General features: G+C 38.2%; 1 protein-coding gene across 1 annotated transcript; it reads right to left on the bottom strand.

Moving 5' to 3' along the window:
- Positions 1-8,039: 8,039 nt before the first annotated feature.
- LOC139717394 (phenylalanine--tRNA ligase alpha subunit-like) lies at positions 8,040-23,608 on the bottom strand. The gene is made up of 12 exons (XM_071628893.1): positions 23,455-23,608; positions 18,310-18,447; positions 17,820-17,921; positions 17,233-17,351; positions 16,632-16,724; positions 15,335-15,463; positions 14,443-14,558; positions 12,200-12,284; positions 10,871-10,970; positions 10,026-10,194; positions 9,108-9,300; positions 8,040-8,383 (listed from the first exon to the last, which is right to left on the bottom strand). Exons 1-12 carry the CDS (start codon positions 23,590-23,592, stop codon positions 8,278-8,280), a joined length of 1,488 nt encoding a protein of 495 aa, XP_071484994.1. The 5' UTR covers positions 23,593-23,608; the 3' UTR covers positions 8,040-8,277.
- Between the last annotated feature and the right edge of the window lie 361 nt (positions 23,609-23,969).

The raw sequence follows: 23,969 nt of genomic DNA on the forward strand, positions 1-23,969 counted from the left end.
TATTCCAATCCCAATCATGTTTTATGGCGTGCATGATGATGTGCGTACGTTTATTTGTGTCATATATGTGTGTTTATGTGTCTGTGTGTGTGTGTGTGTGTGTGTGTGTGTGTGTGTGATTGTGATGTCACCCAGCTTACTTTGCTCTTCTCCAGTATTTGCTGCACTTTGAAGTCTTCTAGTGTCAGACTCTCAAATGTCAAAGTTAGCTCACACCACTGATTGGTACTGAAGTAATAAACTATGAGATATTTATTTTATATGTTTTGAGGCTCATGCCTTTGCCACTCTTGTGACATTTTGTTTTTCTTCATATTGTATTCCGCATGTTGCAATGTTGTCACAGATTTACCTTGTGAATCAATCACTCCACATCTGACTGGAACATGTCAGTGGTTCACAAATAATGGCTACAACATACCACCTTTGTGGTGTGATCTGGTGCTATGGTGGAGAAGGGTCAATGGAATGCTTGTTTCACAGGAATCAAATTGACTGTGTGTGGTTTGTAGGGCAATGTTTAATGAACTTATGGCAGTACATTAATATCTTGGCAGATAAAAGTGTTGATGGCATGAGCAACAAGGTGAATTCTGATTCTGAAGTGCACAAACTGTGAAATTGCTTCCAGCTGTTTTCATATGTTGGTACTGATGACATTTGAAACCTTTTTGTGTCATGAAAACTACGAAGCAAGGAATGAGCTACATATTTTTCAGTTCAATTCTTCAAATATTTATACGTCAAGATGTACTAAAAACATGTATATTTACAGTTCCACTGCAACCTAAAGATATCTGGCCTTACACTATTGATGTTAGGAGAGCAGTGTTGTTGATCTATTGTTGTAATCAGAGTATAGTTGCATTCTGAACATGATTTTCTTTACATGAATTGTGTACTGCTCATTCAACTTCTATTTACCTTGTTTGTTTTGCTATAGACCATTGTAGACAGGCCAAGAGTGCTAAGTCATACAGTAACAAATGTTCATGTCGAGTCTGTTTTGTACTATTCCAAACATGAGCTTCAAGATTGCTATCATTTTGTTTATCTGCGTAGTGGTGCATGTCATTTATATTTTGTGTTGAATTCTCAGAGTGTTTTTGTTTTGTGGGAAGAGGGGAAAGCAATGTATACATGTATTTAAAAAAAACAAGCAAACATTATAGGCATACATGTAGTGAATGGTTAGGATGCATGGTCACATTGTACATGCAGATTTTTAATCATGAACGTGTAGTAGAATATGATAGATTTTGCGTGTATCTCTTTCATAATGTGCAATAATACTCCTGCTATATCGTCATTATTTTCCCAACTTGAGACACTGACAATGTGTTGTAATCATCACTTCACTTCTCATTACTAAAGGAATATGTACTGGTAATTGTATGTTCATTTCCCATAAGATCTTTCTTTGGAGGTTGCTTGAGGGACTTGAGCATCTGAAGGCCACCGCACACTATACGACTTTCGGCCGCATGATTTACCGACTTTGGATCTGAAATAAACGAGCATGTTTATTCTGAGGCTATTGTGATTCATTTTAGATCCAAAGTCGGTCAGTTGTGCGACCGAAAGATGTATACTCTGCGGTGGTCTGAAGTGTAGAATATTTTCGAGTTTGGTTTAGTTTTTGCCACAAGCACTCTGCCACTTTGTACATACATTATACACTTCTTTCATTGTTTGTCATACTACACTATCCATTCAACTGCCAGAGTCAACTTTGCCTTTGTAGTGTAAAGCATTTCAGTCACACATCCACAAGTCCTGGCCTGTTACATGGGTATCCAATTCTGTATGTCTGCTGTTTGTTTTCCATTTCTCCATTTGGAGATTGGTTTTCCTTTCAGTTTAGATATATTTAAAGGGCTGGTATAGTGTTGGTTGTGGTGGAGGATTCAGATTTTAACTTTTTGCAAGATACATTGTACAATGTAATTAGAAACCACTTACGAAAAATATTAGAGGAATTCAAAGCTTATTTGATGGAAGTCGGTTTTGAAATGGCTGTGATACCCCAAAACAAGGTATAACAAAGTGACCTTAATAAAAGGGGGTCCCACCTTTTATTATGAAGACTTTGTTTTGGGGCATTTCAGCCATTTCAAAACCAATTTTCATTCAATAATCTTTGAATTCCTCTTATGATGGTACAGTGAAACCCCGTTATAACGAGGTCCGTGGGACCGGCGATATTACCTCGTTATAACCGGTACCTCGTTATAACCGTACGCATCAAAAACAAAGAAAAACATAAGGACGACGTTATGATATACCCATTAACGAAAGTTAAGAACATCCTTTGCGTTATATTACACATTATTATGGCTCATTATTATCGAGAGAATAAAGGGAAATTATTTTATATCTATATTATTTTTATTTCTATATCATATTAAAATCAGATTGTATAAAATGCTTTTGTTAAATTTTTCTAAACGCCAGCGCAAATAAAGTAACATAAATGCGTTGTTTACCGTAACTTGCGAGATATTTTTACGCTGTTAGTGTCAAGCGGGAATGCGATAATTTCATGAATCATTTCAGCTGTAATCTTATACAATGCATGATTGTTGCGCCCGAAAGGATTAAAATGCGTTGTTTGTTTTTCTTCCGAAAATCTCTTCGCGTTTTGTACATCCGTTCTTGAAAAATATGCGACAGGATTGAAGTTAGAAGGTCAAGTTGTGATCCTTTTTACGCAGATCCGTTCCTCATAGACCATTCTGAAAGAAAGAAAATCTTCATTGTGAAATGCGTTGTTAAAATTGTGATAATGAACAAACCCAGATTTATTCAAATGGTTAAATGCGTTTGTTTCTTTTTTTTTTGAACACCGATTAAGTAGCTTAACATGCGTTATTTAACTATTTTTACGCTACTGTCAACCGGCGAGATCGCGATGATTTCAGAATAACATACATGCGTCGTTTACTGTAACTTGCGGGGTATTTTTACGCTGTTCGTACCCAGCGGGAATGCGATGATTTCATGAATCATTTCGGCTGTAATCTTATACAATGTATGTTCGTTGCCCCCGAAGGAATTGAAGATGCGTTGTTCATTTTCTTCTTCGCGTTTTGTACGTCCGTTCTTGAAAAATATGCGACAGGATTGAAGTTAGAAGGTCAAATTGTGATCCTTTTTACGCAAATCTGTTCCTCGTAGACCATTCTTAAAGAAAGAAAAATCTTCATTGTGAAATGCGTTGTTAAAATTGTGATAATGAACAAACCCAGATCTATTCAAATTTTTAAATGCGTTTATTTCTTCTTCTGAACACCGATTAAAGTAGCTTAACATGCGTTATTCAACTATTTTTACGCTACTGTCATATCCGGCGAGATCGCGATGATTTCAGAGTAACATACGTGCATCGTTTACCGTAACTTGCGAGGTTATTTTACGCTGTTGGTGCCCAGCGGGAATGCGATGATTTCAAGAATCATTTCGGCTGTAATCTCATACAATGTATTATCGTTGCGCCCGAAGGGATTAAAGATGCGTTCTTTATCTTCTTCCGAAAATCCCTTCGCGTTTTATTTTTACGCTACTGTCACCCGGCGAGATCGTGAAGTCATTAATTATTTCGGCTATAATCATACACTCATATTTGCTAACCAGCACAAGCGAAAGAACTGGAAGTCGGGACTACAAATGGAAAGGATGATAAATGTTGAGTTGCACACGCATTCCAATTTCCATATTTGCCACGAGTGTCGCTACATGAAAAGTTTTTGAGTGCGTTATCCTTTTTCCCTTGTTGCGCTGTGGTCTGACCTATGACATTACGCACGCGTGTGATCTCGCGAAAAAGAAAATCGAATGATTATGTTTAATAATTTAGCGGGAACATCTGATGGTATTAATGTGTCTTATTGCGTGGTTTAGAAGAAAACATGGAAGGAACCGTTCTCTGCAAAACGGGGAAAAGACATGGATAGCGTGAATTCGATTTTCAATGTTTCGTTTGTCGCGTGTTTGAAAAGCGGCAAGTCAAAAAATGGTACCTCGTTATATCCGATCAAATTTCTTATGTTTTTCTTTATCATGATGCGCAGAAAATGTCCTCGTTATAACCGGAATCTCGTTATAACCGAACTCGCTATAACCGATTCGTTTTGCCATAGGTTTACACGCAAAGGAAAACGGGACCGACGCGATCACCTCGTTATAAGCGGTTCCTCGTTATAACCGAACTCGTTATAACGGGGTTTCACTGTACAGTGGACTCCCGTTATAACAAAGTCCTCGGGACCGGCAGTTTTCTTTCAATATATCGAAATGTTGTTGTAACCGAACAAATATTAATAAAGAATAAAAATACATAGACTGGACAATGTTCCATCCCGAATTTTTACTTTGTTGTAACCAGAATTTTGTTATAACCGTGTTCGTTATAACGGGAGTGCACTGTATTTATAAGAGGTTTCTCATTATCTCACACACACATACACACAAAAATGTTAGGAACCTGAAGCCCCATCTCAAACAAAACTATACTACAATGTACCCCTTTCATAGTCTTCACCTTACAAGGCAGCGCTACCAGGGTGTCGTCAAATTGATTATGTTATTATATAATCTACTTGATGCAGTGAATAGTGATGAGGGAGTTAACAAAGTCCTAGACAATCATTACTTTAGACAAAGTGATGGTATGCGGGTTATCATCATTCCGAGCATGCTAAGGATATTAAGCTCTTTGTACAGGGGTGTTGAAATCAACTGAATACAATTACGTGTGTAATGATTATCATCTTGTCAAAGTTTTTGATTCTCTTGTGAAAATTATAGTGGTACTCTTGATTGAGAATTTTGAGATAAAAGTCATCTGTTGATCCATGTTTACTTTGCTTATTTATATTAAAGTTACATGAATTCATGTTTCTGGTGTCAAATATGGAGAATAAAGAACTAAATGACAAAATATTTGGCTTTTCGTACAGTGTGTATTTCGACAGACAACATTGAAAATACATTTGTATCATATTCAACTTCAATCCCCCGATCCCTCAACCCTCCAAAAAAGAAGAAGAAAGAAACAAAACAAAACAAAACAAGAACAGAAAGGTACCCCCCCCCCCCAAAAAAAAAGGAGAACCAACCCATTCACGGCAATTACAGTTCAACATTACAGTACCCTGGCTTGCATGTAATGTGGAGAGCAGATTTGGAAAAGGATGAGAAATCATAAAGCCCAGATACACACAGATTATCCAATACATTGTAGTGCATCAAAATGGTACATCTACCAACTGCACATTAGAGCTTTGACCAGGAGCAGCGATCTGTGCTTCTTTTACTGCAGTTCGTATAAACACATTCTCTTGATATTGTAAAACGAGGAATGTTCACATGCATTTTTATTTTGCAAATTTTGCCAGAGCCATGATTTGCAAAATTAAAATGCATGCTAAAGTTTTTGCCTTCACTTTATGTTCATTAATGCCAACGCCACATGCAAGGCCTGTGGCCTCCAATTAGCAAAAATTTCATCTCGAAATATAACATATCTTACAGTACATGTAATTGATATTAAAGGGTGTGTACAGTTCTGGTTGAGGTGAGGATTTAGTTTTAAACATTTTGCAAGATATTCAGAAACCACTCTGAGTTGTCAAAGAGCATGAAATTCTAAGGGGTATCAAAAGTTTATTTGATGAAAATCGGTTTTGAAGTGGCCGAGATATCCAAAAACAAGGTGAGACAAAGAGATCCTAACAAAGTTGTGGCCTGTAGTCTTTTATTATTATCACTTTTTTTTGGATATCTCGGCCATTTGAAAACCAATTTTTATCAAATAAATGTTGAATCCTTCTTAAAATTACATGCTCTTTCATATTTCATAAGGGGTTTCTCATTATCTCACTTGGGAATGTAAAAAACATGGATCCCTACCTCAACCAGTACTGTACAGCCCCTTTAAGGGAAAATATGAAATGTCAAACGACAGTCCTCATTCAGATTTTCTGCAAAAACGATTACCAGCTTTGATCTCAAATGATCATGATAAAAACAGGGCTGGGGAACCTCATTATACTGAGTTGCTTGGGACGACTGAGATTCCCTCATAATATCAGGTGTCTTTTTATATCAGGAATAAAAACAAGAATATAAGAGAAATGGGACCTCAAAAATGACCTTGCTAACTCGGGTATCTCGCTATTTCTGACCTCTATAGCCAGGTTCCACTGTATCTGTAAAAGACAAAGTTGTGCAGCCTTATTATTTCGGCATTGATGTACTGTACAGGCTGTTATTTTCACGAGGGTTTAATTGTTGCGAATTTCGCGAATCACAGTCGGATTGCGAATTTAACAACACACAAAAATGTATCCGTGCGCTAGGGTAATAGTGCATTATGTTAGCACTGGTGTCAATTCACGTAAACAACATCTTGAGAAAATGTCTTTGACCTCGCGAAAATATCTGTATGCAAAAATGACAGCCCATACAGTATGTCAAATGGCTCTTGTTCTCTATAAACTGGGATTGGCACTTGAACAACATGTGGAATGTGAAGAATGTTTGTTTTAACAGAATTGGTCTTCAAGAAATACTCAATAAGTGTGTCATCAGTCAATTACCCATCTTATTTGTTATCCAGTCAGCCTCATCTAAGTCGAATACATAGGGACCATAGAAAATCCTTCCACTTGTGTGTTTTTCTCCGACTTAGCAAATTTTTCAACTTGTGCGATGTTGACTGTATATCTTTTAGATACAAAAGATACACATATCATGTACATCATTTCATGCTTCATCGCAACTTGTCTCAGGACCAAGGACTGTGTAATATGCATTACATGCCAGAACCTGCATTCAGCCAATTGGGAGAGAGAGGGTGTAATACATAGCTACAGCTGGCCAACCTATCACACTCTTACATACTACTGCACATATATGCATAGGGTATGTATGACAATTACAGTGCACTCCTGTTACAAAGAAGTCCTTGGGATTGGTGGTTTTGTTTCATTATATCGAAATTTCATTATAGCTGAACAGTTAAACATATAAAGATATATAGATGATGTAATTTTGGGACCTGAATTTTTACTTCATTGTAACAAGAATTTTGTTATAACCATGTTTGATATAACGGGAGTGCAGTGCACGTAGAGAGCTTGAACAAACGGAGAAGGAAGGATTGACATGGAAATATCAAATCTGTGCAATCAACGCTAAGGATTGAGATGATCAACCTGCCCATATTTTAAGATGTGTACACTTTTTAGTGCAATTTGGAATATTCTCCTGGTCATTAGATGTTATATACCTGCTCGCAAAGAGCTTCAGACTCGTATATTCTCAGAAGACATTATTGGAACACTGGTCTCCACTGTAACAAATTACATTTAATAACAGACTGATACACTTTGAATACTATGGGCTTGAAGAAGATGCCACAGCAGTTCCTATCATATGTCTGGTATTTTTTCTCCCAATAAGAGCTTTCTTCATCAGAGTTCCCCTACACAAACAGTCAAAGTCCACCAAAAGAATTAGTCATACAAGCAGCAAGCGAAATTAATAGCCCATTATTATGCATGGGGAGGGAGCAAATCCATGATTTTGAATACATAATGAAACTTGCTTAATTAGCCCATTACAAAAAAAAAAGGAAACAAAAAACAAGGAAAACAGAACATGCTGTCACCCTGCATTTAAAGGGATATGTTGTGGTTTCGGTTGAAAAGGGGCTTCAGGTTTCCAACTTATTTGTGAGATAATGAGACACCTCTTAAGAAATAAGACAGAGCACACAATTCTAAGAGGAATTCAAAGTTTACTTGATGAAAATGGGTTTTGAAATGGTCAAAATATCCAAAAACAAGGAGGTCCTTATAAAGGTGGGACCTTATAAAAGGTGGGACCCACCTTTTTTCAGGATTACTTTGTTTTGCTTTATATCTGAACATCTTGGTCATTTCAAAACTGATCTTCATCAAATAAGCTTTGAATTCCTCTTAGAATTGTATACTCTTTAATATTTCAAAAGTGGTTTGTAATTATCTTGCAAAATTTAAAACCTGAATCCCCCTTCTCAACCATTACTATACCATCCCTTTAAGAGATTCTGAAAGGCAATAGACTTTCATGCAGGAACTACCCAGTTCCAGTGAGGCAAAGGGATGATGGGATGTGGAGATTCATGTTCACAAAATGTTTCATCCAGTAGCAATGTGTACAGATGAATAACTGTTCATGACAAGATGTTCCTAATCAATGACATATGGCAATATAGCAAATATTGGTAGACTCTTATTTATCTAATCTGCATATAGGATTATCGTAGACCATCTGGAGGTTGACCCGCGGCCCGAAGAGGTCGCGGATGTTGTCGATGCCGTACTTGATCATGGTTGGTCTGCAGCACGTGGTGAGAAGGAGACAGAAAAAAATAGACAGATCGCATCGTGATGAAACTTTTAAGGTCATGTTTCAAAGTTGCATACGATGAGAAGACAAACTGCCAAAGAAATGGTAAGCCATTCACATGATCACGTTCTCGAGTTGCTTGCAGATCTCTGCATTTTCAGTGGTAAAAAGTATCGAAAGAAAGCAATAGTTTTTGACAGATAACTACGAGTGGTCATGAAACCTTGCTCTTTAATGCAATCCATTTCATAACAATCTGTTTCCACATCTCTGCTGAAAAGTCCCATTTTACATTAAATTACACTTTAGGCATGTTTGCCACATTCAAATATACAAAAGGTGCCGCATAAAAAGAAGATATGACTTGCATGAATTAGTATCCAGTCAGGTAACCTGTCAATTGCAAACCTGCAAAAATTTAAGCAATCATCATTATAGTCATCATAATCCCTATTTAGTAATTTCTACTATCAGTGTAGCAGTATTACCATTTCATAACTCATCTTCTTTTGTGCAATTCTACATCCAGAGTGATTACAATCACTGTGATCAATCTCATTATTATCACAATCGTTATCATTTATCCTTCAGTGGCAGTGCCAGTACAATATGAATGCAGTTAGCATGAGCAGCAGCAGATTTTTTATTATAATTATTATTATCATTAATGGCATCTTTATTCAACAAATCATTAGAAGAAGTCATCATCTCACCTTTCCAAGGACAAGCCCCAAGCAATGACGACCACATCCTCTGGCAGACCCATTGGGAGGAGCATCTCGGGCCGGAAGACACCCGAGTTGCCCACCTCCACCCACTTCTGGAGCCCCTCATGGTAGCTGAAGACCTCCATGCTGGGTTCGGTGTAAGGGTTGTAGGCCGGCTTGAAGCGGAGCTTCTCAATTCCTACCAGAAGACGGGACAAACAAGACAAAATATTTGATTTTCAGGAAGTGACAGGAGGAAGGTGACAATCACAAGTGTGATAATGAATGATGTGGTACCCATGTACCAAACAGTCTTGCACAAATACAACAGCTGTATAATGTGAAAGTGTCACTGTTTTGCGCAAATTTCAGAGTTAATCCATTGTGCTGCAGTGTAATAGCTATTGACCTGTAAAGGCATCATAATCAGAACATAGTCCCTGAGTAAAACAATCATCATATTGTACCAAAGCACCACAGTAATCTCATAATGTATACAATGCATATACTGTAATCATTTCTGAACAATTATTTTTTCTGAGGTATGTCCAATGAGAAGTTACTGTTTCAAAGGTGTCTTTTTGTTCATAATAATATCTACCTAATTGACTTCTCTTCTTTGAAATTATTTTGTAATTTGGGAATTTCATGGCTACATAAAGTTTTAAATATATATTATCCAATAATTTAGTGGAAGCCTTACTTTTGATCACTGACAATTACTCAAATTCTACCTGTTTCAAAGAATGTTTATGTCTGAATAATTTAAGAATCATTCATTGTACACAGAGTGTACATTCTAAGATTAAACTCACTCTAAAAGCTTGCAAAGAGCTGGCAGCAAAACTAAAACGTGCATGTCTGTGTTAATATTTCCACAAATCAAAACAAGAGCTGTCATGTCAATATCTTTGCTGAATTTACCTAGCTTCTTGTAGAAGGCATAGAGTGTGCCGATGAGGTCACCGAGGGTCAAGTTGTAGTCTGCTACCAGACCCTCTATCTGGTGAAACTCAGCCAGGTGAGTGGCGTCCAGGGTCTCGTTTCTGAACACTCTGTCGATGGAAAAGTACTTGACTGGGGTGAACTTCTCCTGAATATGCAGAAAGAGAGGAGAGGAAAAAAAGAAACACACAATCACACGGAATAGCCAGAGTTATACATCCCCATATGACAAGACTGATATATTCTACGGCATAAGCAATTTTCAATCTTCATGGAAGTGTGACATTGCATGGATACATATTTCTACTATCCCTTTCTTTTCCATTGGAGACCAAAAGTTACAACCCCCCCAAAAAAAAAACAACAATGCAAAACAAAACAAAACAAAACAACATACCCACTATTACAAGGCCTCCCTGTAATTTTGAAAGAGCATAAATGGAGGAACTTTTAATAAACTTATTTAGGGGCGAAACAGAAGTAACCACACAAGTCATTATGAGCAAACCTTGCCAGTAACATCTATGATGACTCCAGCATTTTGCTCTGATATCAGCAAGCAAAAAGTACAAGTTTGATAAGAGCATTGAAGAATCAGCTGTAAAACAGACATAATATGATGACTATGGACCCCACTAACAAAGGGGTCCTGGCCTTGATTTGTTAAACATGTCCATGTCTACGCATTGCTTTTGTTTTTATTGTGTACATAATGTACTTTTTTGTACCAAATAAATCGTGCCATTAAACTGAATTGAACTGAATTGAACTGAATTGATATGCAATCAACCTGTGTGTACATAACAACTTTGTTTGTATCGTACCTGCTGGGCAAGTTTGTAGAGCATGCGTGCACTGACAGCTGTGGTGTGGGTCCTCAGAATATTCTTCCTCGCCTCCTCGATCTTCCACTCGTACTGGTATCTGTTTGGGGTTGTCAGAATTAGAGAAAATGAGTCAAATGAAATGCAGCCATGATAGAATAATAACACTTTGCAGATCTCCAAATAAACTATACAAGTATAGATGTACTGGACCTCTACTAGGGTACTTGCATATATGTGACCCGCTACAACAAAAGGATCCGAAAGTCGGGAGAACAATTTTCTGAAAATGGCATGACATTATTCCCTTACTGTTCTACTTTAATTTCACATATAGCACAACTCATAAAAGTACTCGGTTGCAGAGATATCAATGATTTTATTAGCGCATGTCAAGTGGTTGAGGGAATCAGAGTTTCGAGAAAAACGCCTTGAAAGTTTTCCTTCCAACGCTATCATGATCAAGGGGAGGTGAGAGAGTTTTCACCGCTTGACAATAGAAGGTATGCTCCTGGCGACTTCCGCGATGTTCATTGAAGCTTAGCGCCAGTGGTCTATGCACGACCAATCAGTAATCAGGATGCCATGCACTGACCAATAAGATCACTCCCTCATTGCTAGGGGCAGAGTCTAGTTGCCACGCTAAATCCAAACGTTTCTGTCACGTTGAAAGTCGGAAAATCATGGCCCAGGAAAACGCTGATTTCTTCCCTTTCCTTTGATCATTAGCTTCGAAATTTCAGTAGATGATAGACAAAACATTAGACTATAAAATTATGCCAAAAACAGAAATCTGTTTGTTTTGACCAATTTTGATGATGTGACTGCAAACTCGATTTTCTCGGCTCAGCCGCTAGCGACGTTAGGATCCTTTTGTTGTAGCGGGTCACATATGTATATACTGCATTGTATATACTGTAAAACCAGAAACATTCACTGCATATTAAAGACTTGCGAACTGGAACCAGCAACCCCCTTTTTTTTTTTCTTTTTTTTTGCGGCAAGAAACTTTCACAAATTGTTGACCATTATGAATACTCATACAGTGGATAGCACTGTACTGGCATTAATTGAATTGTGTAGTCAAAACTTTTGCATGTATTATACTTGCGTAAATCTTGGCTCCTCGCATGATTTGCAAAAGTTTCAGGCACGCAAAAATCTCTGTTTTTTAGCATTTACTTATGGAGGTTTGTCGGGTGAGTCTATGGTAAACAACCAAAATTAACAAAGTGAACATCTTTACAAAAATACAGCGCAATAGAGGACACAGCAAAGCACCTGCTGCTATCATTGACCAACTCAAGAAAATCTGAAGGGTGCCCTCACCCTTGTGATCCGTAGCCACCTTTGGAATGAACCGTCTTCACTCTCTCTAAGTAGTCCATGGGAAATTCATGAGCATTGGCTGGATCTGTTGGGCCATGCAAAACACAAAACAAAACAGAACAAAGCAAAACATGATATTCATCAAGCGACCAAGTGAACATTTTCATGTGTGCATTTTTCTGTGACTATAAACCTTAAACGTCACAGAAAAAGTGATATTACTTCCATACATGCTTATTTACTATTTCAAATTTTGAAAGATTATTGCAAATACTTTTCAAAATCAAATTCAAACTAGAAATGTCGCTATGGCGACTGGTATGCCTCCGCCATAATGCATGGTTCTCCGAATAGGTCTATAGCACAATGTCTTGACAATGTGTGATGACAGTTTCACATATCTGGCAAAATATTAAAATGACAGGTTTGTCACAAATGCATTGATTGAAACTTTCCTTGAACTAGGTTTATTTGGATGAATGGCTATACTGTATGTCTAATAAGAGTGCAGGTATTTGGGGGATTGTACCAAACTTTTGACCCTTTCAGAAGTTTAAAGAGAAGTGAAAAATTAGCACTTTCACTTGACCTTTGACCTTTTGGCCTTTGACCTTTTGACAAGAAACTTCCAAGAGAATCTGTATTGGGTAATAGATGCATACACCAAGTTTAAAGAAAAAATCCTGCAGGCATTGCACAGATAAGAGGGAAATAATGACATTTTGATGAGTTGACCCCTGACCTTTGACCCCTGACCCCTCAATTCCCTACATGATAACTGCCAGTCAGTACATGCATATATACTAAGTTCCACGAAGATACCTTGAAATATTTGTGAGATATGGAGAAAAAAGTGAAATTTTAACATTTTCACATGACCTTTGACCCTTGACCTTTGACCTCATGACCCAAAACTCCCTCTGGGGAATCTTTATTTGATAGTTCATGTATACACCAAGTTTCAAAAAAATACCTTCAGGCATTGCAGAGATATAGGGGAAATAGTAAAATTTTGTGCATTTGACCTTGACCTTTTAACCTTTGACCTTGAGCATGTGCACCTACAAGTTGATAGGCATAACTTCGCCCACTCATACATATACATGCCAAGTTTCATTAGGATACCTCTAACGGTTTTTTAGATACGCTGTCCACAAAATTGATTACGGACGGAAGGACGGACGGACGGAAAGACAGACGGAAGGACGGACGGATGGAAAGAAGGACGGACGGATGGAAAGACGGACGGAAGGACGGACGGACGGACGGACAACCCGAAAACATAATGCCTCCGGCGACACTTTGTGGCGGAGGCATAAAAAGATATATGTTACAATCACCTACATTGATTAAATGCAGACATGAGGGCTGCTTATTCTATCTTTCAATTATAGGTTGAGCTCTTCCATTCATTAGTCTTGCTCCATTTCTTTTTTAACAGTATCGTTCAAAGTATGACACGACACAGCTTGCTAGCATGCATAGATTTGACATTTAAACACACTTACCAATACAAGAAGACCAAAGTAACAGTCAATGAGTTTGTGATTTCGACAATATCATTATGACAATTGTGTGCTCCTGGCTCTTGCATTTTTCACTTTTCACATAAGATGAGAATTAAACATTAAAATGATGTCTCTTCATTTAATTGTCCTTCCTCTGAACATATTCTGTGAAAATAGTAATGCATTTGCCAAAATTCACGACGCAACACCAATCCCTTTAACAGTTTCTTGTAAATCTTGTGCGTTCCTTTAATGGCGGAGTCCACTTGAAACTGTAATGATAGTATAAACCATTCCAATAGGTTTCAGAAACTAACGGCCATTTCTACATTTAGCAGTAGTCCATGGCCTTTCCTCAAATGCTGAGTAAGTCATTTCCTGAGCTTACCAGGTGTCTTTGGTGAATTCTAAATATAGCCTTACCAACCCGTGAAGTTTGTGATTCTTTTCACTTTCCTTGAATTTTCAGTGGCTTTTGTAACAAACATCAAACAGCTTAGACACTCATGAAGTCAACAATGCTTGCAGCCTTTCTTCAAACACTGACTCACGTCAGGTACAATCCTCAAGTGTCTGTAATTGATGTCACTCCTCAACTTTGACACAATGCTTGCATTTTCACAGTTGTAAGAAGGTTCAGCCTTTAAGCATTACCTGAGTTTATTTGTTCGTTTTTCATTTTTAACCTTCCAATAAACAAGTTGATATTGAAAAAGCAAAGTGCAGTCCCCTGACCTTTGATGAAGAAGGTATCATGGCTGTCCCTGGCTGGATGCTGCTGAGGCTGGAAGAGGGCATCAAAGTTCCAGAAGGAGCTCTCGATGAAGTTATTGGTAGGCATCTCTGTGAATCTGTCAGCAATAAAATGATAACAAATGATAGTGTGCTGGTCTCACTTTACCTAGACAAGCTTCTTCAGTCTTGGGAATTCTCTACCAAGATAGTGGTGGGGTTCCAGTCAAAAAGATATCCTACAATGCAAGATAACTTTGTGATAGCTGTCTCACTGGTTAACGTGAAGAGTGGGCATGTACAGCAGTAGGTAATGGTGATGATCAAAGAATGGTTGTGGTCAAATAGACTAATCTTGTATGATGCTTCCTAAAGTGTAAGTGGAGTGGGATATTGACTTAACACAGAGCATAAAGTCATGAACTTTTGACAGGATTTAATTTTGAAAAATATATAAACAAATTTCAGAGACTATTCTCTATCCATGACTCATCTATACACTCACAAAATGGTACCAAAAATTTGATATGACCTTTTCATATACATTCAACAGGCAGAGAACTGTTGTGTAGTAATGCACAAGCTGCATTTGTACACAGGTTATATAAACTCTTTTTCTTTCATCTAAAAGAAAAGTAATATGACATACTCCCCTTAGACATATTAAACACATAATACACTCCTGATCATTTCTGTTTTCTTCTACTCTAATACAATGTATGTTCCCACTGGCAGCTAATCTTCCACATACAATGGCCAGTGATTCTGTGTCACTGCTAGATAGAATATCAGTGTACATGGCAGAAACTCAGCCACACAGGTTCAAGATCATCAAAGATTATCAAGCTGCGTGTTGAAGAAAAATGACTGGAAACAGAGATTTCTCATCACATACCCCATCTCCAGGAAGATCTTCCTGAACTCTGCCCTGACCTTGAGAAGTGGGTGAAGGTGACCGGACGGGGGCATGACACCAAGAGCATCAAAGTTGTAGTCCTTGAACTTATGGTCTTTCCACGTCCCCCTGTTTTAGGCAAGCACAACAGAGAAAAATATAGTATGTGAGCCATTGGAAAAACCTTCCATGACACTATGTTTCTAGTCAATTTGATGCTGGCTTTTACTCTGGAAGAGGGGGAGGGTAAAATGTCTAACTTGATAAAAATGTTTTGTTTGCTTTTGTTTTCATTTGTTTGTTTGTTTTTGTTTGTTTTTTATCTTTTTTTCACAATAAAGACTACTGTAAAACATGATATATTCGCGGCATGAACTTTTCGCGAATTGAAGCCGACGGCCTTTTTTGCGGCATGAAATTTTCGCGAACTGCCACTGCCATTCAATGCATATAGTGTAGAAAAGAACTTTCACGTGCATTTCAATTTCGCGAATCTTCGTGCTCGCGAAATTCGCGAAATTAAAATGCACGCGAACATTCCTCGTTTTACAGTATGTTGATTCAGTGTATGTACCTTATCATCTGAAGGCTAAATGTTGCGAATAGTGAAGCTGCCCTCTTCAATAGTTTGTTTAGCCTAATAAACACTAAAATGATGGAAAAACAATGCCAGCACAAACAGTACAAAGAAAACATATGACTGTGGTTTATGTGTGACTTCATCTCTGTATAATTATTCATGTATGTCAAATGAAGACAGCTTGTCAACAGTCTTCCTGACAATGATTCAAAAACAGTCTACCACTGCGCTTCAGTAGTTTTGATTCCAGTCTCACACTATTAGTCCTCTGCCTAGATCCCTGGAGGATACTAACCAAGATCAAACCAAGGATAGGGACTCTGGACAAACATCTACAAAACTAACAAAGAATGATATTCATTTCTTGATCCCAGCCTTCTGAATAATATACAAATTGTAATGATCTTAAATCATATATCTTTAATCTCTAATCTATCTTTAATTATCTTTAATAATCAACAATCTCTGGGGGTATCAATGAAATGCTATTAACAAGGAGACAAGGTCTAGAGGCATATTTGCTAAAGCAGCCATTCTAAGTAGTTGTCACATGATGCAACATGATGCAATATTGAACAGTGCTTACAAAAGCTTACTGATAAAGTCAACTTTAATCTCCACAGGCAAAAATTACAAACAACTTACGAGGTATGCAAGTACATTTTATTTTTTTTTTTTCCTTACAGAAGACAAGAAATAATATTCATGCAGACTTACTTTAATATCATATCTGGCGTCAGATCTGTTTCTGGCTTTTGTATCTTGGTGCTGAATTCTGTTCCTCTCCTAATGAGGAACACATTCCTTGTGCTGTCAAATGGAGATGAAAATCAAGTCATTACAGCCATTGTCAAAAACAGATATATTTCTTCTAATGATAATGTACGAATAAGTCACTTGAAACAGAACATCTTCACTTCTGAGACACTTTCACATCTGCAGGAATAAAAACAACAACAAAAACAACAAAAATCCAACGATGACAAGTTGAAAGGAAGCACTTTAAATCATAATAACATGTACCTTTCTTTCCAAACACTCCAAGAAAGTAAACTAATCTTATTGTCAGTAAAAAGTAGGAAATTTCATAGAGTGTACATGGCAGGTCTTCCTGAAAACTGAAAATTTGTTGCTGTTGGCTACTGTAGCTGAATATGCTGTTTAATCGTCTTTTTTTCTCAATGATAATTTCCTTTTTTTAATTCAAGAGGAAAGCATCAAAACATCTAACCTAAACTTTCTACACTATATCAAAAATGGTGTCAACCCAGTTTCAGACAAGGGAAAGTGCTGCTTCTCACATAGCCAGGCAACTCACACTTCTGAGATGAGTTTTCTTTTCTTGAGATCCGCCAGCTCTTTGTCTGTGCAGCCAGCCAAGTTCCCTCGGCTGATGGCCTGAAGTTGCGACTGCACTTTATCCTCAATTGACGACACCTTTGATAAAAGGCCAGAAAAATGGAAATCACTGGATTGGTCAGGACAGGGTAACAAGGTATACATAAATTTGAAGTTTGACAAAGTAGGATGATTTCATTTAAGTACCCCATGACACATAATATTATCATTGTTTGGTCAAGTAGGAAATAATTAGAGTAAGTTGCCTGAGCAAGTGACAATTGCTAAAGATTACTAACAATATTGTTTTGATGATCACATCTACTGATGATCATGAAAACAATGACCAGTTATACCATTGTCATCATTTGCATGTATACTATGTCTCCCACAAATACTTATTGATTACTGCTACCAGTCATAATTATAGGCATCATGTCTATATGCAATGTCATTAGGATTTTATGTTGGTGGCTCAAAAAAGTACAAACCACTGACACAGTGCTTTCAATAGCTTCAGATGGCAACAAATCTTAATATGCTCATGAAAGAAAGGATACGGTCTACCTTTTTCTGCACACGAGGTCCACCTTCACACTTTTTGTTGACCTCCAGCCATCCCGCCGACATCGCTTTGCTGAATCCAATCTTGGCATTGGGCACAGATTTCTGTGATAGAGAGAAATGAATTACACATCTGTAAGTACTGTGCATGTACCAAACTTGCAAAGGGAACAACTTGGAAAGCTGGAAATACCTGGTATTATTTGAAAAACTTTATGAGCTAAAATCCTAATTAGCATAAAGTGCCTTTTATACTTTTGTAGGTGGTAGGATGCACTCTTCTTCCACACATTAGAGGGGAAAAAGATAGCAATATGCACTATCCCAAGAGCTGTTTTATTTCATTTCCTGGAAACATGGTTTTCAAATATCCACAAACGTAGGTAAAGCCAATAGTGAGTTTGTTCGTTTTTTTGCTTTGTTTTGATGTGCTTCTTTAATGCAACAACAACAATAACAGCAGAGCCTTGATGCTGGACCACTTATCTCTTACCATGAGCTCTGCCTGAGATATCCCTTCCGGGGGTATGGCATGGAACACCACAGCCTCGTGGCTGCCATTGTTGACGACTTGTGAGCCCTCAGAAGTCAGCTCCCAGTGTTTCGAGGTCTGCTGCTCACATTCGATCAGCTGTGAATACAGATGGAGACATCACTGGTTTCGTTAGCATGATAGTTGATAGGATGCGCATCTAAAATTGAAAAAGTCTGCTCAGTGCACACTGCACACACACAGAAATAAAAAACCTGCACCAACCAAGGTTTGACGCGATCTTTCGTGCCAAAATTCGACTGAGTGTAAAAGCATAGGCTTAGTCGGCGTCGGTGGTCAAATTTTGGACAGCATTATGGCTGAATTACAGACAACTTGCCTAATGAATATTTGATTTTGATATTCTCCACACAAGGTAATGCAGATCTACACTCACTGCTTACTGCCTGGGGTGTCTGATCTGGTCTGATGTCTGGGTGATTTAAATCATTTGATTTATGCTAAGTAGAGTAAAATACCCCGTTTGCGGCAGTTTAGGGGTTTTTCCACACTGTAAACATATCAGGCAAATTATTCTCAACCATTTCATATATCATAGACAAGATTATTCATAAACACTATTGTTATCATAAAAAATTTGACCAATGACGAACGTAGTTTTCATGATTTACCAGGGCAAAACCCGGCACAATTTTTGCCGATATGTGCCATAGTAGCTCTGCTTGCGGCACGATGTACAATTTCTATGCAATACGCGCGTGCTCCGCGATCTTCAGCTGAACACCTGAACATGTCTCGCGAACATTGCGTAAGCCCCAATTCCCATTGCAAAAGCATGTGAAAATAGCGGGCGCACATGCACTGGCTGCAAACAGGGATCGCAATTCTGGCGGTGTTGTTGATGTCTTTCTCGTGTTTTTCTCATTTTTTCGATGGTAACACTCACTTTCCGAAAAAAAATGGCGGCCCACATCGGCTCGCGAAAGTTCTATTTTACTTGAGGATATGTTTTCAAAATCCATGAACATCGGGAAACAACAAAAAATCCAGTTTCTTAGACCACTGTTTCTTAACTGTTATGTTAAGAAGTACAGAGAATAAAATTTTGGATGCGATATGATGTCATTTAGGTGAGAAAATTTCACTTATGTCGGAGATTGTGCCCATTTTATCGGTTGATTTTTGTTGATTGGTAGTGTGCTAGTATATGTGTAGTGTGCATGTACAGTGCAATGCTGTGACCTGTGTTTAGTGGTATATTACTGAGTACTGTATACGCCAAATATTTTGCGAGGTTTTTATTTTCGCGAATTTCGCGAGTCAGGTGCTATTCGCGAAATTAAAGACACGCGAAAATATTGACTCTGATCCCGATGTGAATGTGACGTACGCGTGTACACTTCTCCGTTCAGTACAGACTCAACGATCGCGAATTTAACCACTTGCGAAATCGTTGGGAATTCCCGATTCGCGAAAATTTAGACTCGCGAAATATATGGCGTATACAGTGTGTTGTACCTGCCGCGAACGGGTGCACGGCCGCGTACTACCGCAGTTACTCTATGGTTATGGACTTAAAGGACAAGTTCACCTTCATAAACATAAGGATTGAGAAAATGCGACAATATTAGTAGAACACATCAGTGAAAGTTTGAGGAAAATTGGACAATCGATGCAAAGGTTATGAATTTTTTAAATTTTTGTGTTGGAACCGCTGGATGAGGAGACTACTACAGCTTGTGAGTCATATGCGTACAACAGTATAAAGAAAATATAAAAGAAAATTCAACATATTTTCACTTTTTTCGCATAATAAAAGAGCAATTGACTTGCCTCTTTCTAAAGGCAGGGGGAATAATATTACCCATAACATTTATCGGTAACGAGTCAGGGGAATGTGTACTTTTTTCAAAAGGGGGAATGTGTACTTTTTTCAAAAGATGGAATTTTGTGAAATTCTCTTTATATTTTCTTTATATTGTTGTACGCATGTGACATCTAAGTTATTCATACACTGCAGTAGTCTTCTCATCCAGCGGGTACTGCACAAAAACTTCAAAAATTCATAACTTTTGAAGGGATTGTCTGATTTTCCTCAAACTTTCAATGATGTGTTCTACTAATATTGCTACATTCTCTCAATCCTTGTGTTTATGAAGGTGAACTTGTCCTTTAAGGTTTCAAGTTCAGTGCCAGTGGCAGTGCAGTGGTACAGTGCAATGCTCGTTCTCTACTATAAACTACTTGAAACAATGTAGAATAATTCTCCACAGACACAATTTGCCAGTCTGGCAATACCAGTCTGGTATGTGTGCTGGATGCGTGATGTGATGCGACGTACGTCGCGTCGCGGGATGATTCCAGAAAAAGCGCCCAAACGGTAAGCGGGCGGCGGAATCGTGGGCGGAATTGACGAAGAAAGTGAACTCGTCATACCTACAAAGTGATTATTTTGCTAACAAACTGGAGAATGTCATCTACCCACCTACTCTATCAGTGTGGAATAGTAATTTGGAATATATGGACAAGATCAGGTTAGTACTGATTTAATTTTTCTCGTTACGAATTTGTGTAAAAAGATGTCAGACTTCAGCTTCACAAGGCTGATTCGTGCGCGGAGAGGTGAGAGCCGCAGAAAAAAGCATCGAAAATATTTAGTCGGATCAGGCCGCTAGGTGCGGCAGTCTTGCATTGTGCGAACGCGCTGGCGCCCGTGTTTTGATGGGCGCTCTGCATCGGTTGATTAAAACTCGATTTTTGAAAAAAAAAAACAGACAGGCTTTTTTCTTCTTTTCATCATGGATAGTGGACATGTGTGTGTAACAAAAAATCACCGTGCAAAGTTGCGACAATTTATACGTCAGATGTGAGATGAATAAGAAGTGAATGGGGGCCTCATGAGGCGTTCCCCGGGGGGCCTCATGAGGTGGGGGGGGGGGGGGGGGGGGGGGGAGGTCCTCATGAGGAGGGACAGTCCTCATGAGCGGGTTTCCCGGACTGAGATGATATGATGCTGCATGCTGCCTACGATGCACAGTGGGCCAGAGAGATACCAAAGTGCGCCAAAAGTCACTTTGGGCACTTGGGATTTTTTAATTTTTGACATGCGCTCTTGAGAGGTAATGCTTTGAAGAATATATCATTAAAATATTTGAATCAGGTATGTACTTTAAAGGGGTATATTTCCTACCTGAAGTAGCAAAATACAATATTTTAAGAGTTTCAAAGCAAATTGTAACCTCTTTAATAAATAAATAATTTCAACATGTAGCTTTTGAGATATCAACCTGTAATTTCTCCCACATATTTCTTAGAGTTCATTTTACGTTATGAATGCCATAAAAATGCAAAGAAACTTAATGTTCATGAACATTTTACGCTAAATATCCTGGAAAAGAGGCTAATTATTTGTCTTTTTAATATATCCTAATGAAAAGTTTAGATTGCCACGGATTTCCAACTAAATTTTATTACCACCACATTCCCTGATGTCTCAGCTTTAAGCTGATACCAGATTTGGCTGCCACCTTTTGCCACTTTTTGTGTTAGAGCCGATTTTCTGCGACACATTACGCCTATTTTGGACCTTGCAGCCGCTTAGGAATGCTGTTATATCATACGGGGCCGCATGAGGGCGGCATTTTTTTTAATTCATTTATTTTTTTCTCGCACGTTAAAGACACAGAAACATGAATAACACTGAATAAGAGGCAAACAGAGTTATAAAATACATGTATAGGGCTAGTCCGGCACCTAAAAGACCCCTCCTCCGAAGATAAAAGAGTACATAATTGCACATAGCCAAGGCCATGTAGCCATATTGTCCATATTGTCATAGCCACTACTGTAAACATAGCTATTCCCACTGCGATACATATTTTATGGACACCTAAATACATGTACTTCGATGCTACTCTTGACATATGCAGATAAACCGTTAAACACCAAAACACAGAGATTTTATTCTCATCGGCTGCTCGTTGGAAGCAAAGACTGTTGCTTTCCGGCCGCTCAGCATAGTGTATAGTATCGCTGTTTGTGAATCCGATTGCAGGTCAATGTCAGACATTGCTCGCTTGATCCTCATCGGACGATCTTGCCTCATCGGATCATGCCTGACATGTCTGACATTGACCTGATAGGCGACCAATACAAGTCGGATTCATCAGACTGTGATCCCATACACTTTGTGGGTTGTCGGAAGCAACAAAACTTTGCTTCCGACGTCTGATGAGAAAAAAAAAATCACTGTGGAACGTGGATGAATTTATAATTTCATATGATTGTGATTTCGATAAATTTTTCATTAAAAAAAAAATCTTATTATTCTAGCTTTTCCAAGTAAACTTTCATACACGGCAGACTCATTCTTAGCTGCTAAGTCATAACCTTTCATTTTCCTGATTACTGACTTCACAATTTGTTATCCTTCCATTTAAATTAGACAAAATGGTTTTTGCGCTTGTATGAATTGATATGGCATAGGCCTAAGGTTATATATGAAGTAGAGAGATAAGAACTATATCGGAGATTGATTTTATATCGCGCATTTATGTCCTGCTATAGAATAAAGTGAATAAATTCACCAAAACGTACAGCGTACGTCATAAACTTACATTCTAATTAGTTTACACGGACAACAGTATCATTTTGCAGTACGTGTGTAATATGGAACTTTCAGCATAAATTCGATTCTTTTAACGAAACCCGAATGTTTATACACTTTCTATGACATGTAAGCATCGTGTATTCAATGGTAGTAGATAAGCAGTGTCAGTGAAGGTGAAAAGATAAATTAATCTTTAAAGAAAAAAATAACAGCCTAAGATTTGCATTGCTTTATTCGTCATTTACAGACAGATTTTTGGTAGCCAATGAAAAACAGCATCACAGTGACGTCATATGAGTTTGAAATTATGTTCAATCAATTCTACGCCCCTAATTACTCTAAGACACCAAATTTGGGTAAAAAGAAACCACGGAATATAATTTTGGCGCACTTTGAGCTCATTCTGGCCCACTGTGCGATGATGCAATCAGGTGACATCGAAATGGGCAATTACCACGGTCCCACAAGTGGCTATTGGCGTAAGTAGAGCACAGCAGCTACAGCTGTTTACCTTTTCAAATGAAGTTTATACTCACATTTCCAAGCGACTGGATGCTTTTGATGGCCCCAACAACTTGCTGATGATCTTTTTCAAGCCAATTTGCCACCTCGTCAGACTTTATTTCACCAACGCGCTCCACTATCTGGAGAATTTCTTCCAGAAGCTCAGCCATGTTGCCAGACAGTGCGGTGTTACCACTACTAGTATGTTGACTGACGGCATGAATGATATGGTGGCGTTAAGTACAAATTTTAATTGGAAAACCACGCCCATTGGTAGCGTTGGCCCAGCGCGCGGACTACACTATAGTTCGGAGGCTCGGAGCGCGCGGGGATGTCCTTGTCCTAATCAGCATAACTGGTTCGGGGTACGGTTTTACTTTACTTAGTATGTTTCACTTTGGCGCTAATTATTATCACGTTCAATGAACACAATATGATTTTAAAAAGTTAAAAACTTTATAGAGGAGAGGGGCTGGGCAGCCTACATGGGAGAAACTTTGCTAACTATAGCAAATATTTAAATAACTTTCTGTGACGCTCAGTGGAA

Source organism: Diadema antillarum, unplaced genomic scaffold, assembly GCF_040938485.1.
Source record: "Diadema antillarum isolate AM-2024a unplaced genomic scaffold, OU_Dant_1.0 scf00000075, whole genome shotgun sequence".
Lineage (NCBI taxonomy): Eukaryota > Metazoa > Echinodermata > Echinoidea > Diadematoida > Diadematidae > Diadema > Diadema antillarum.

Excerpts from the sequence above, each read along its gene's own strand:
- LOC139717394 (XM_071628893.1), bottom strand. The coding sequence starts at position 23,592 with ATGGCTGAGCTTCTGGAAGAAATTCTCCAGATAGTGGAGCGCGTTGGT. Across the intron at positions 17,352-17,819 it reads GACCTCGTGTGCAGAAAAAG|GTGTCGTCAATTGAGGATAA; the intron begins GTAGACCGTATC and ends CTTTTATCAAAG. Across the intron at positions 16,725-17,232 it reads AGAAAACTCATCTCAGAAGT|CACAAGGAATGTGTTCCTCA; the intron begins GTGAGTTGCCTG and ends TCCATTTGACAG.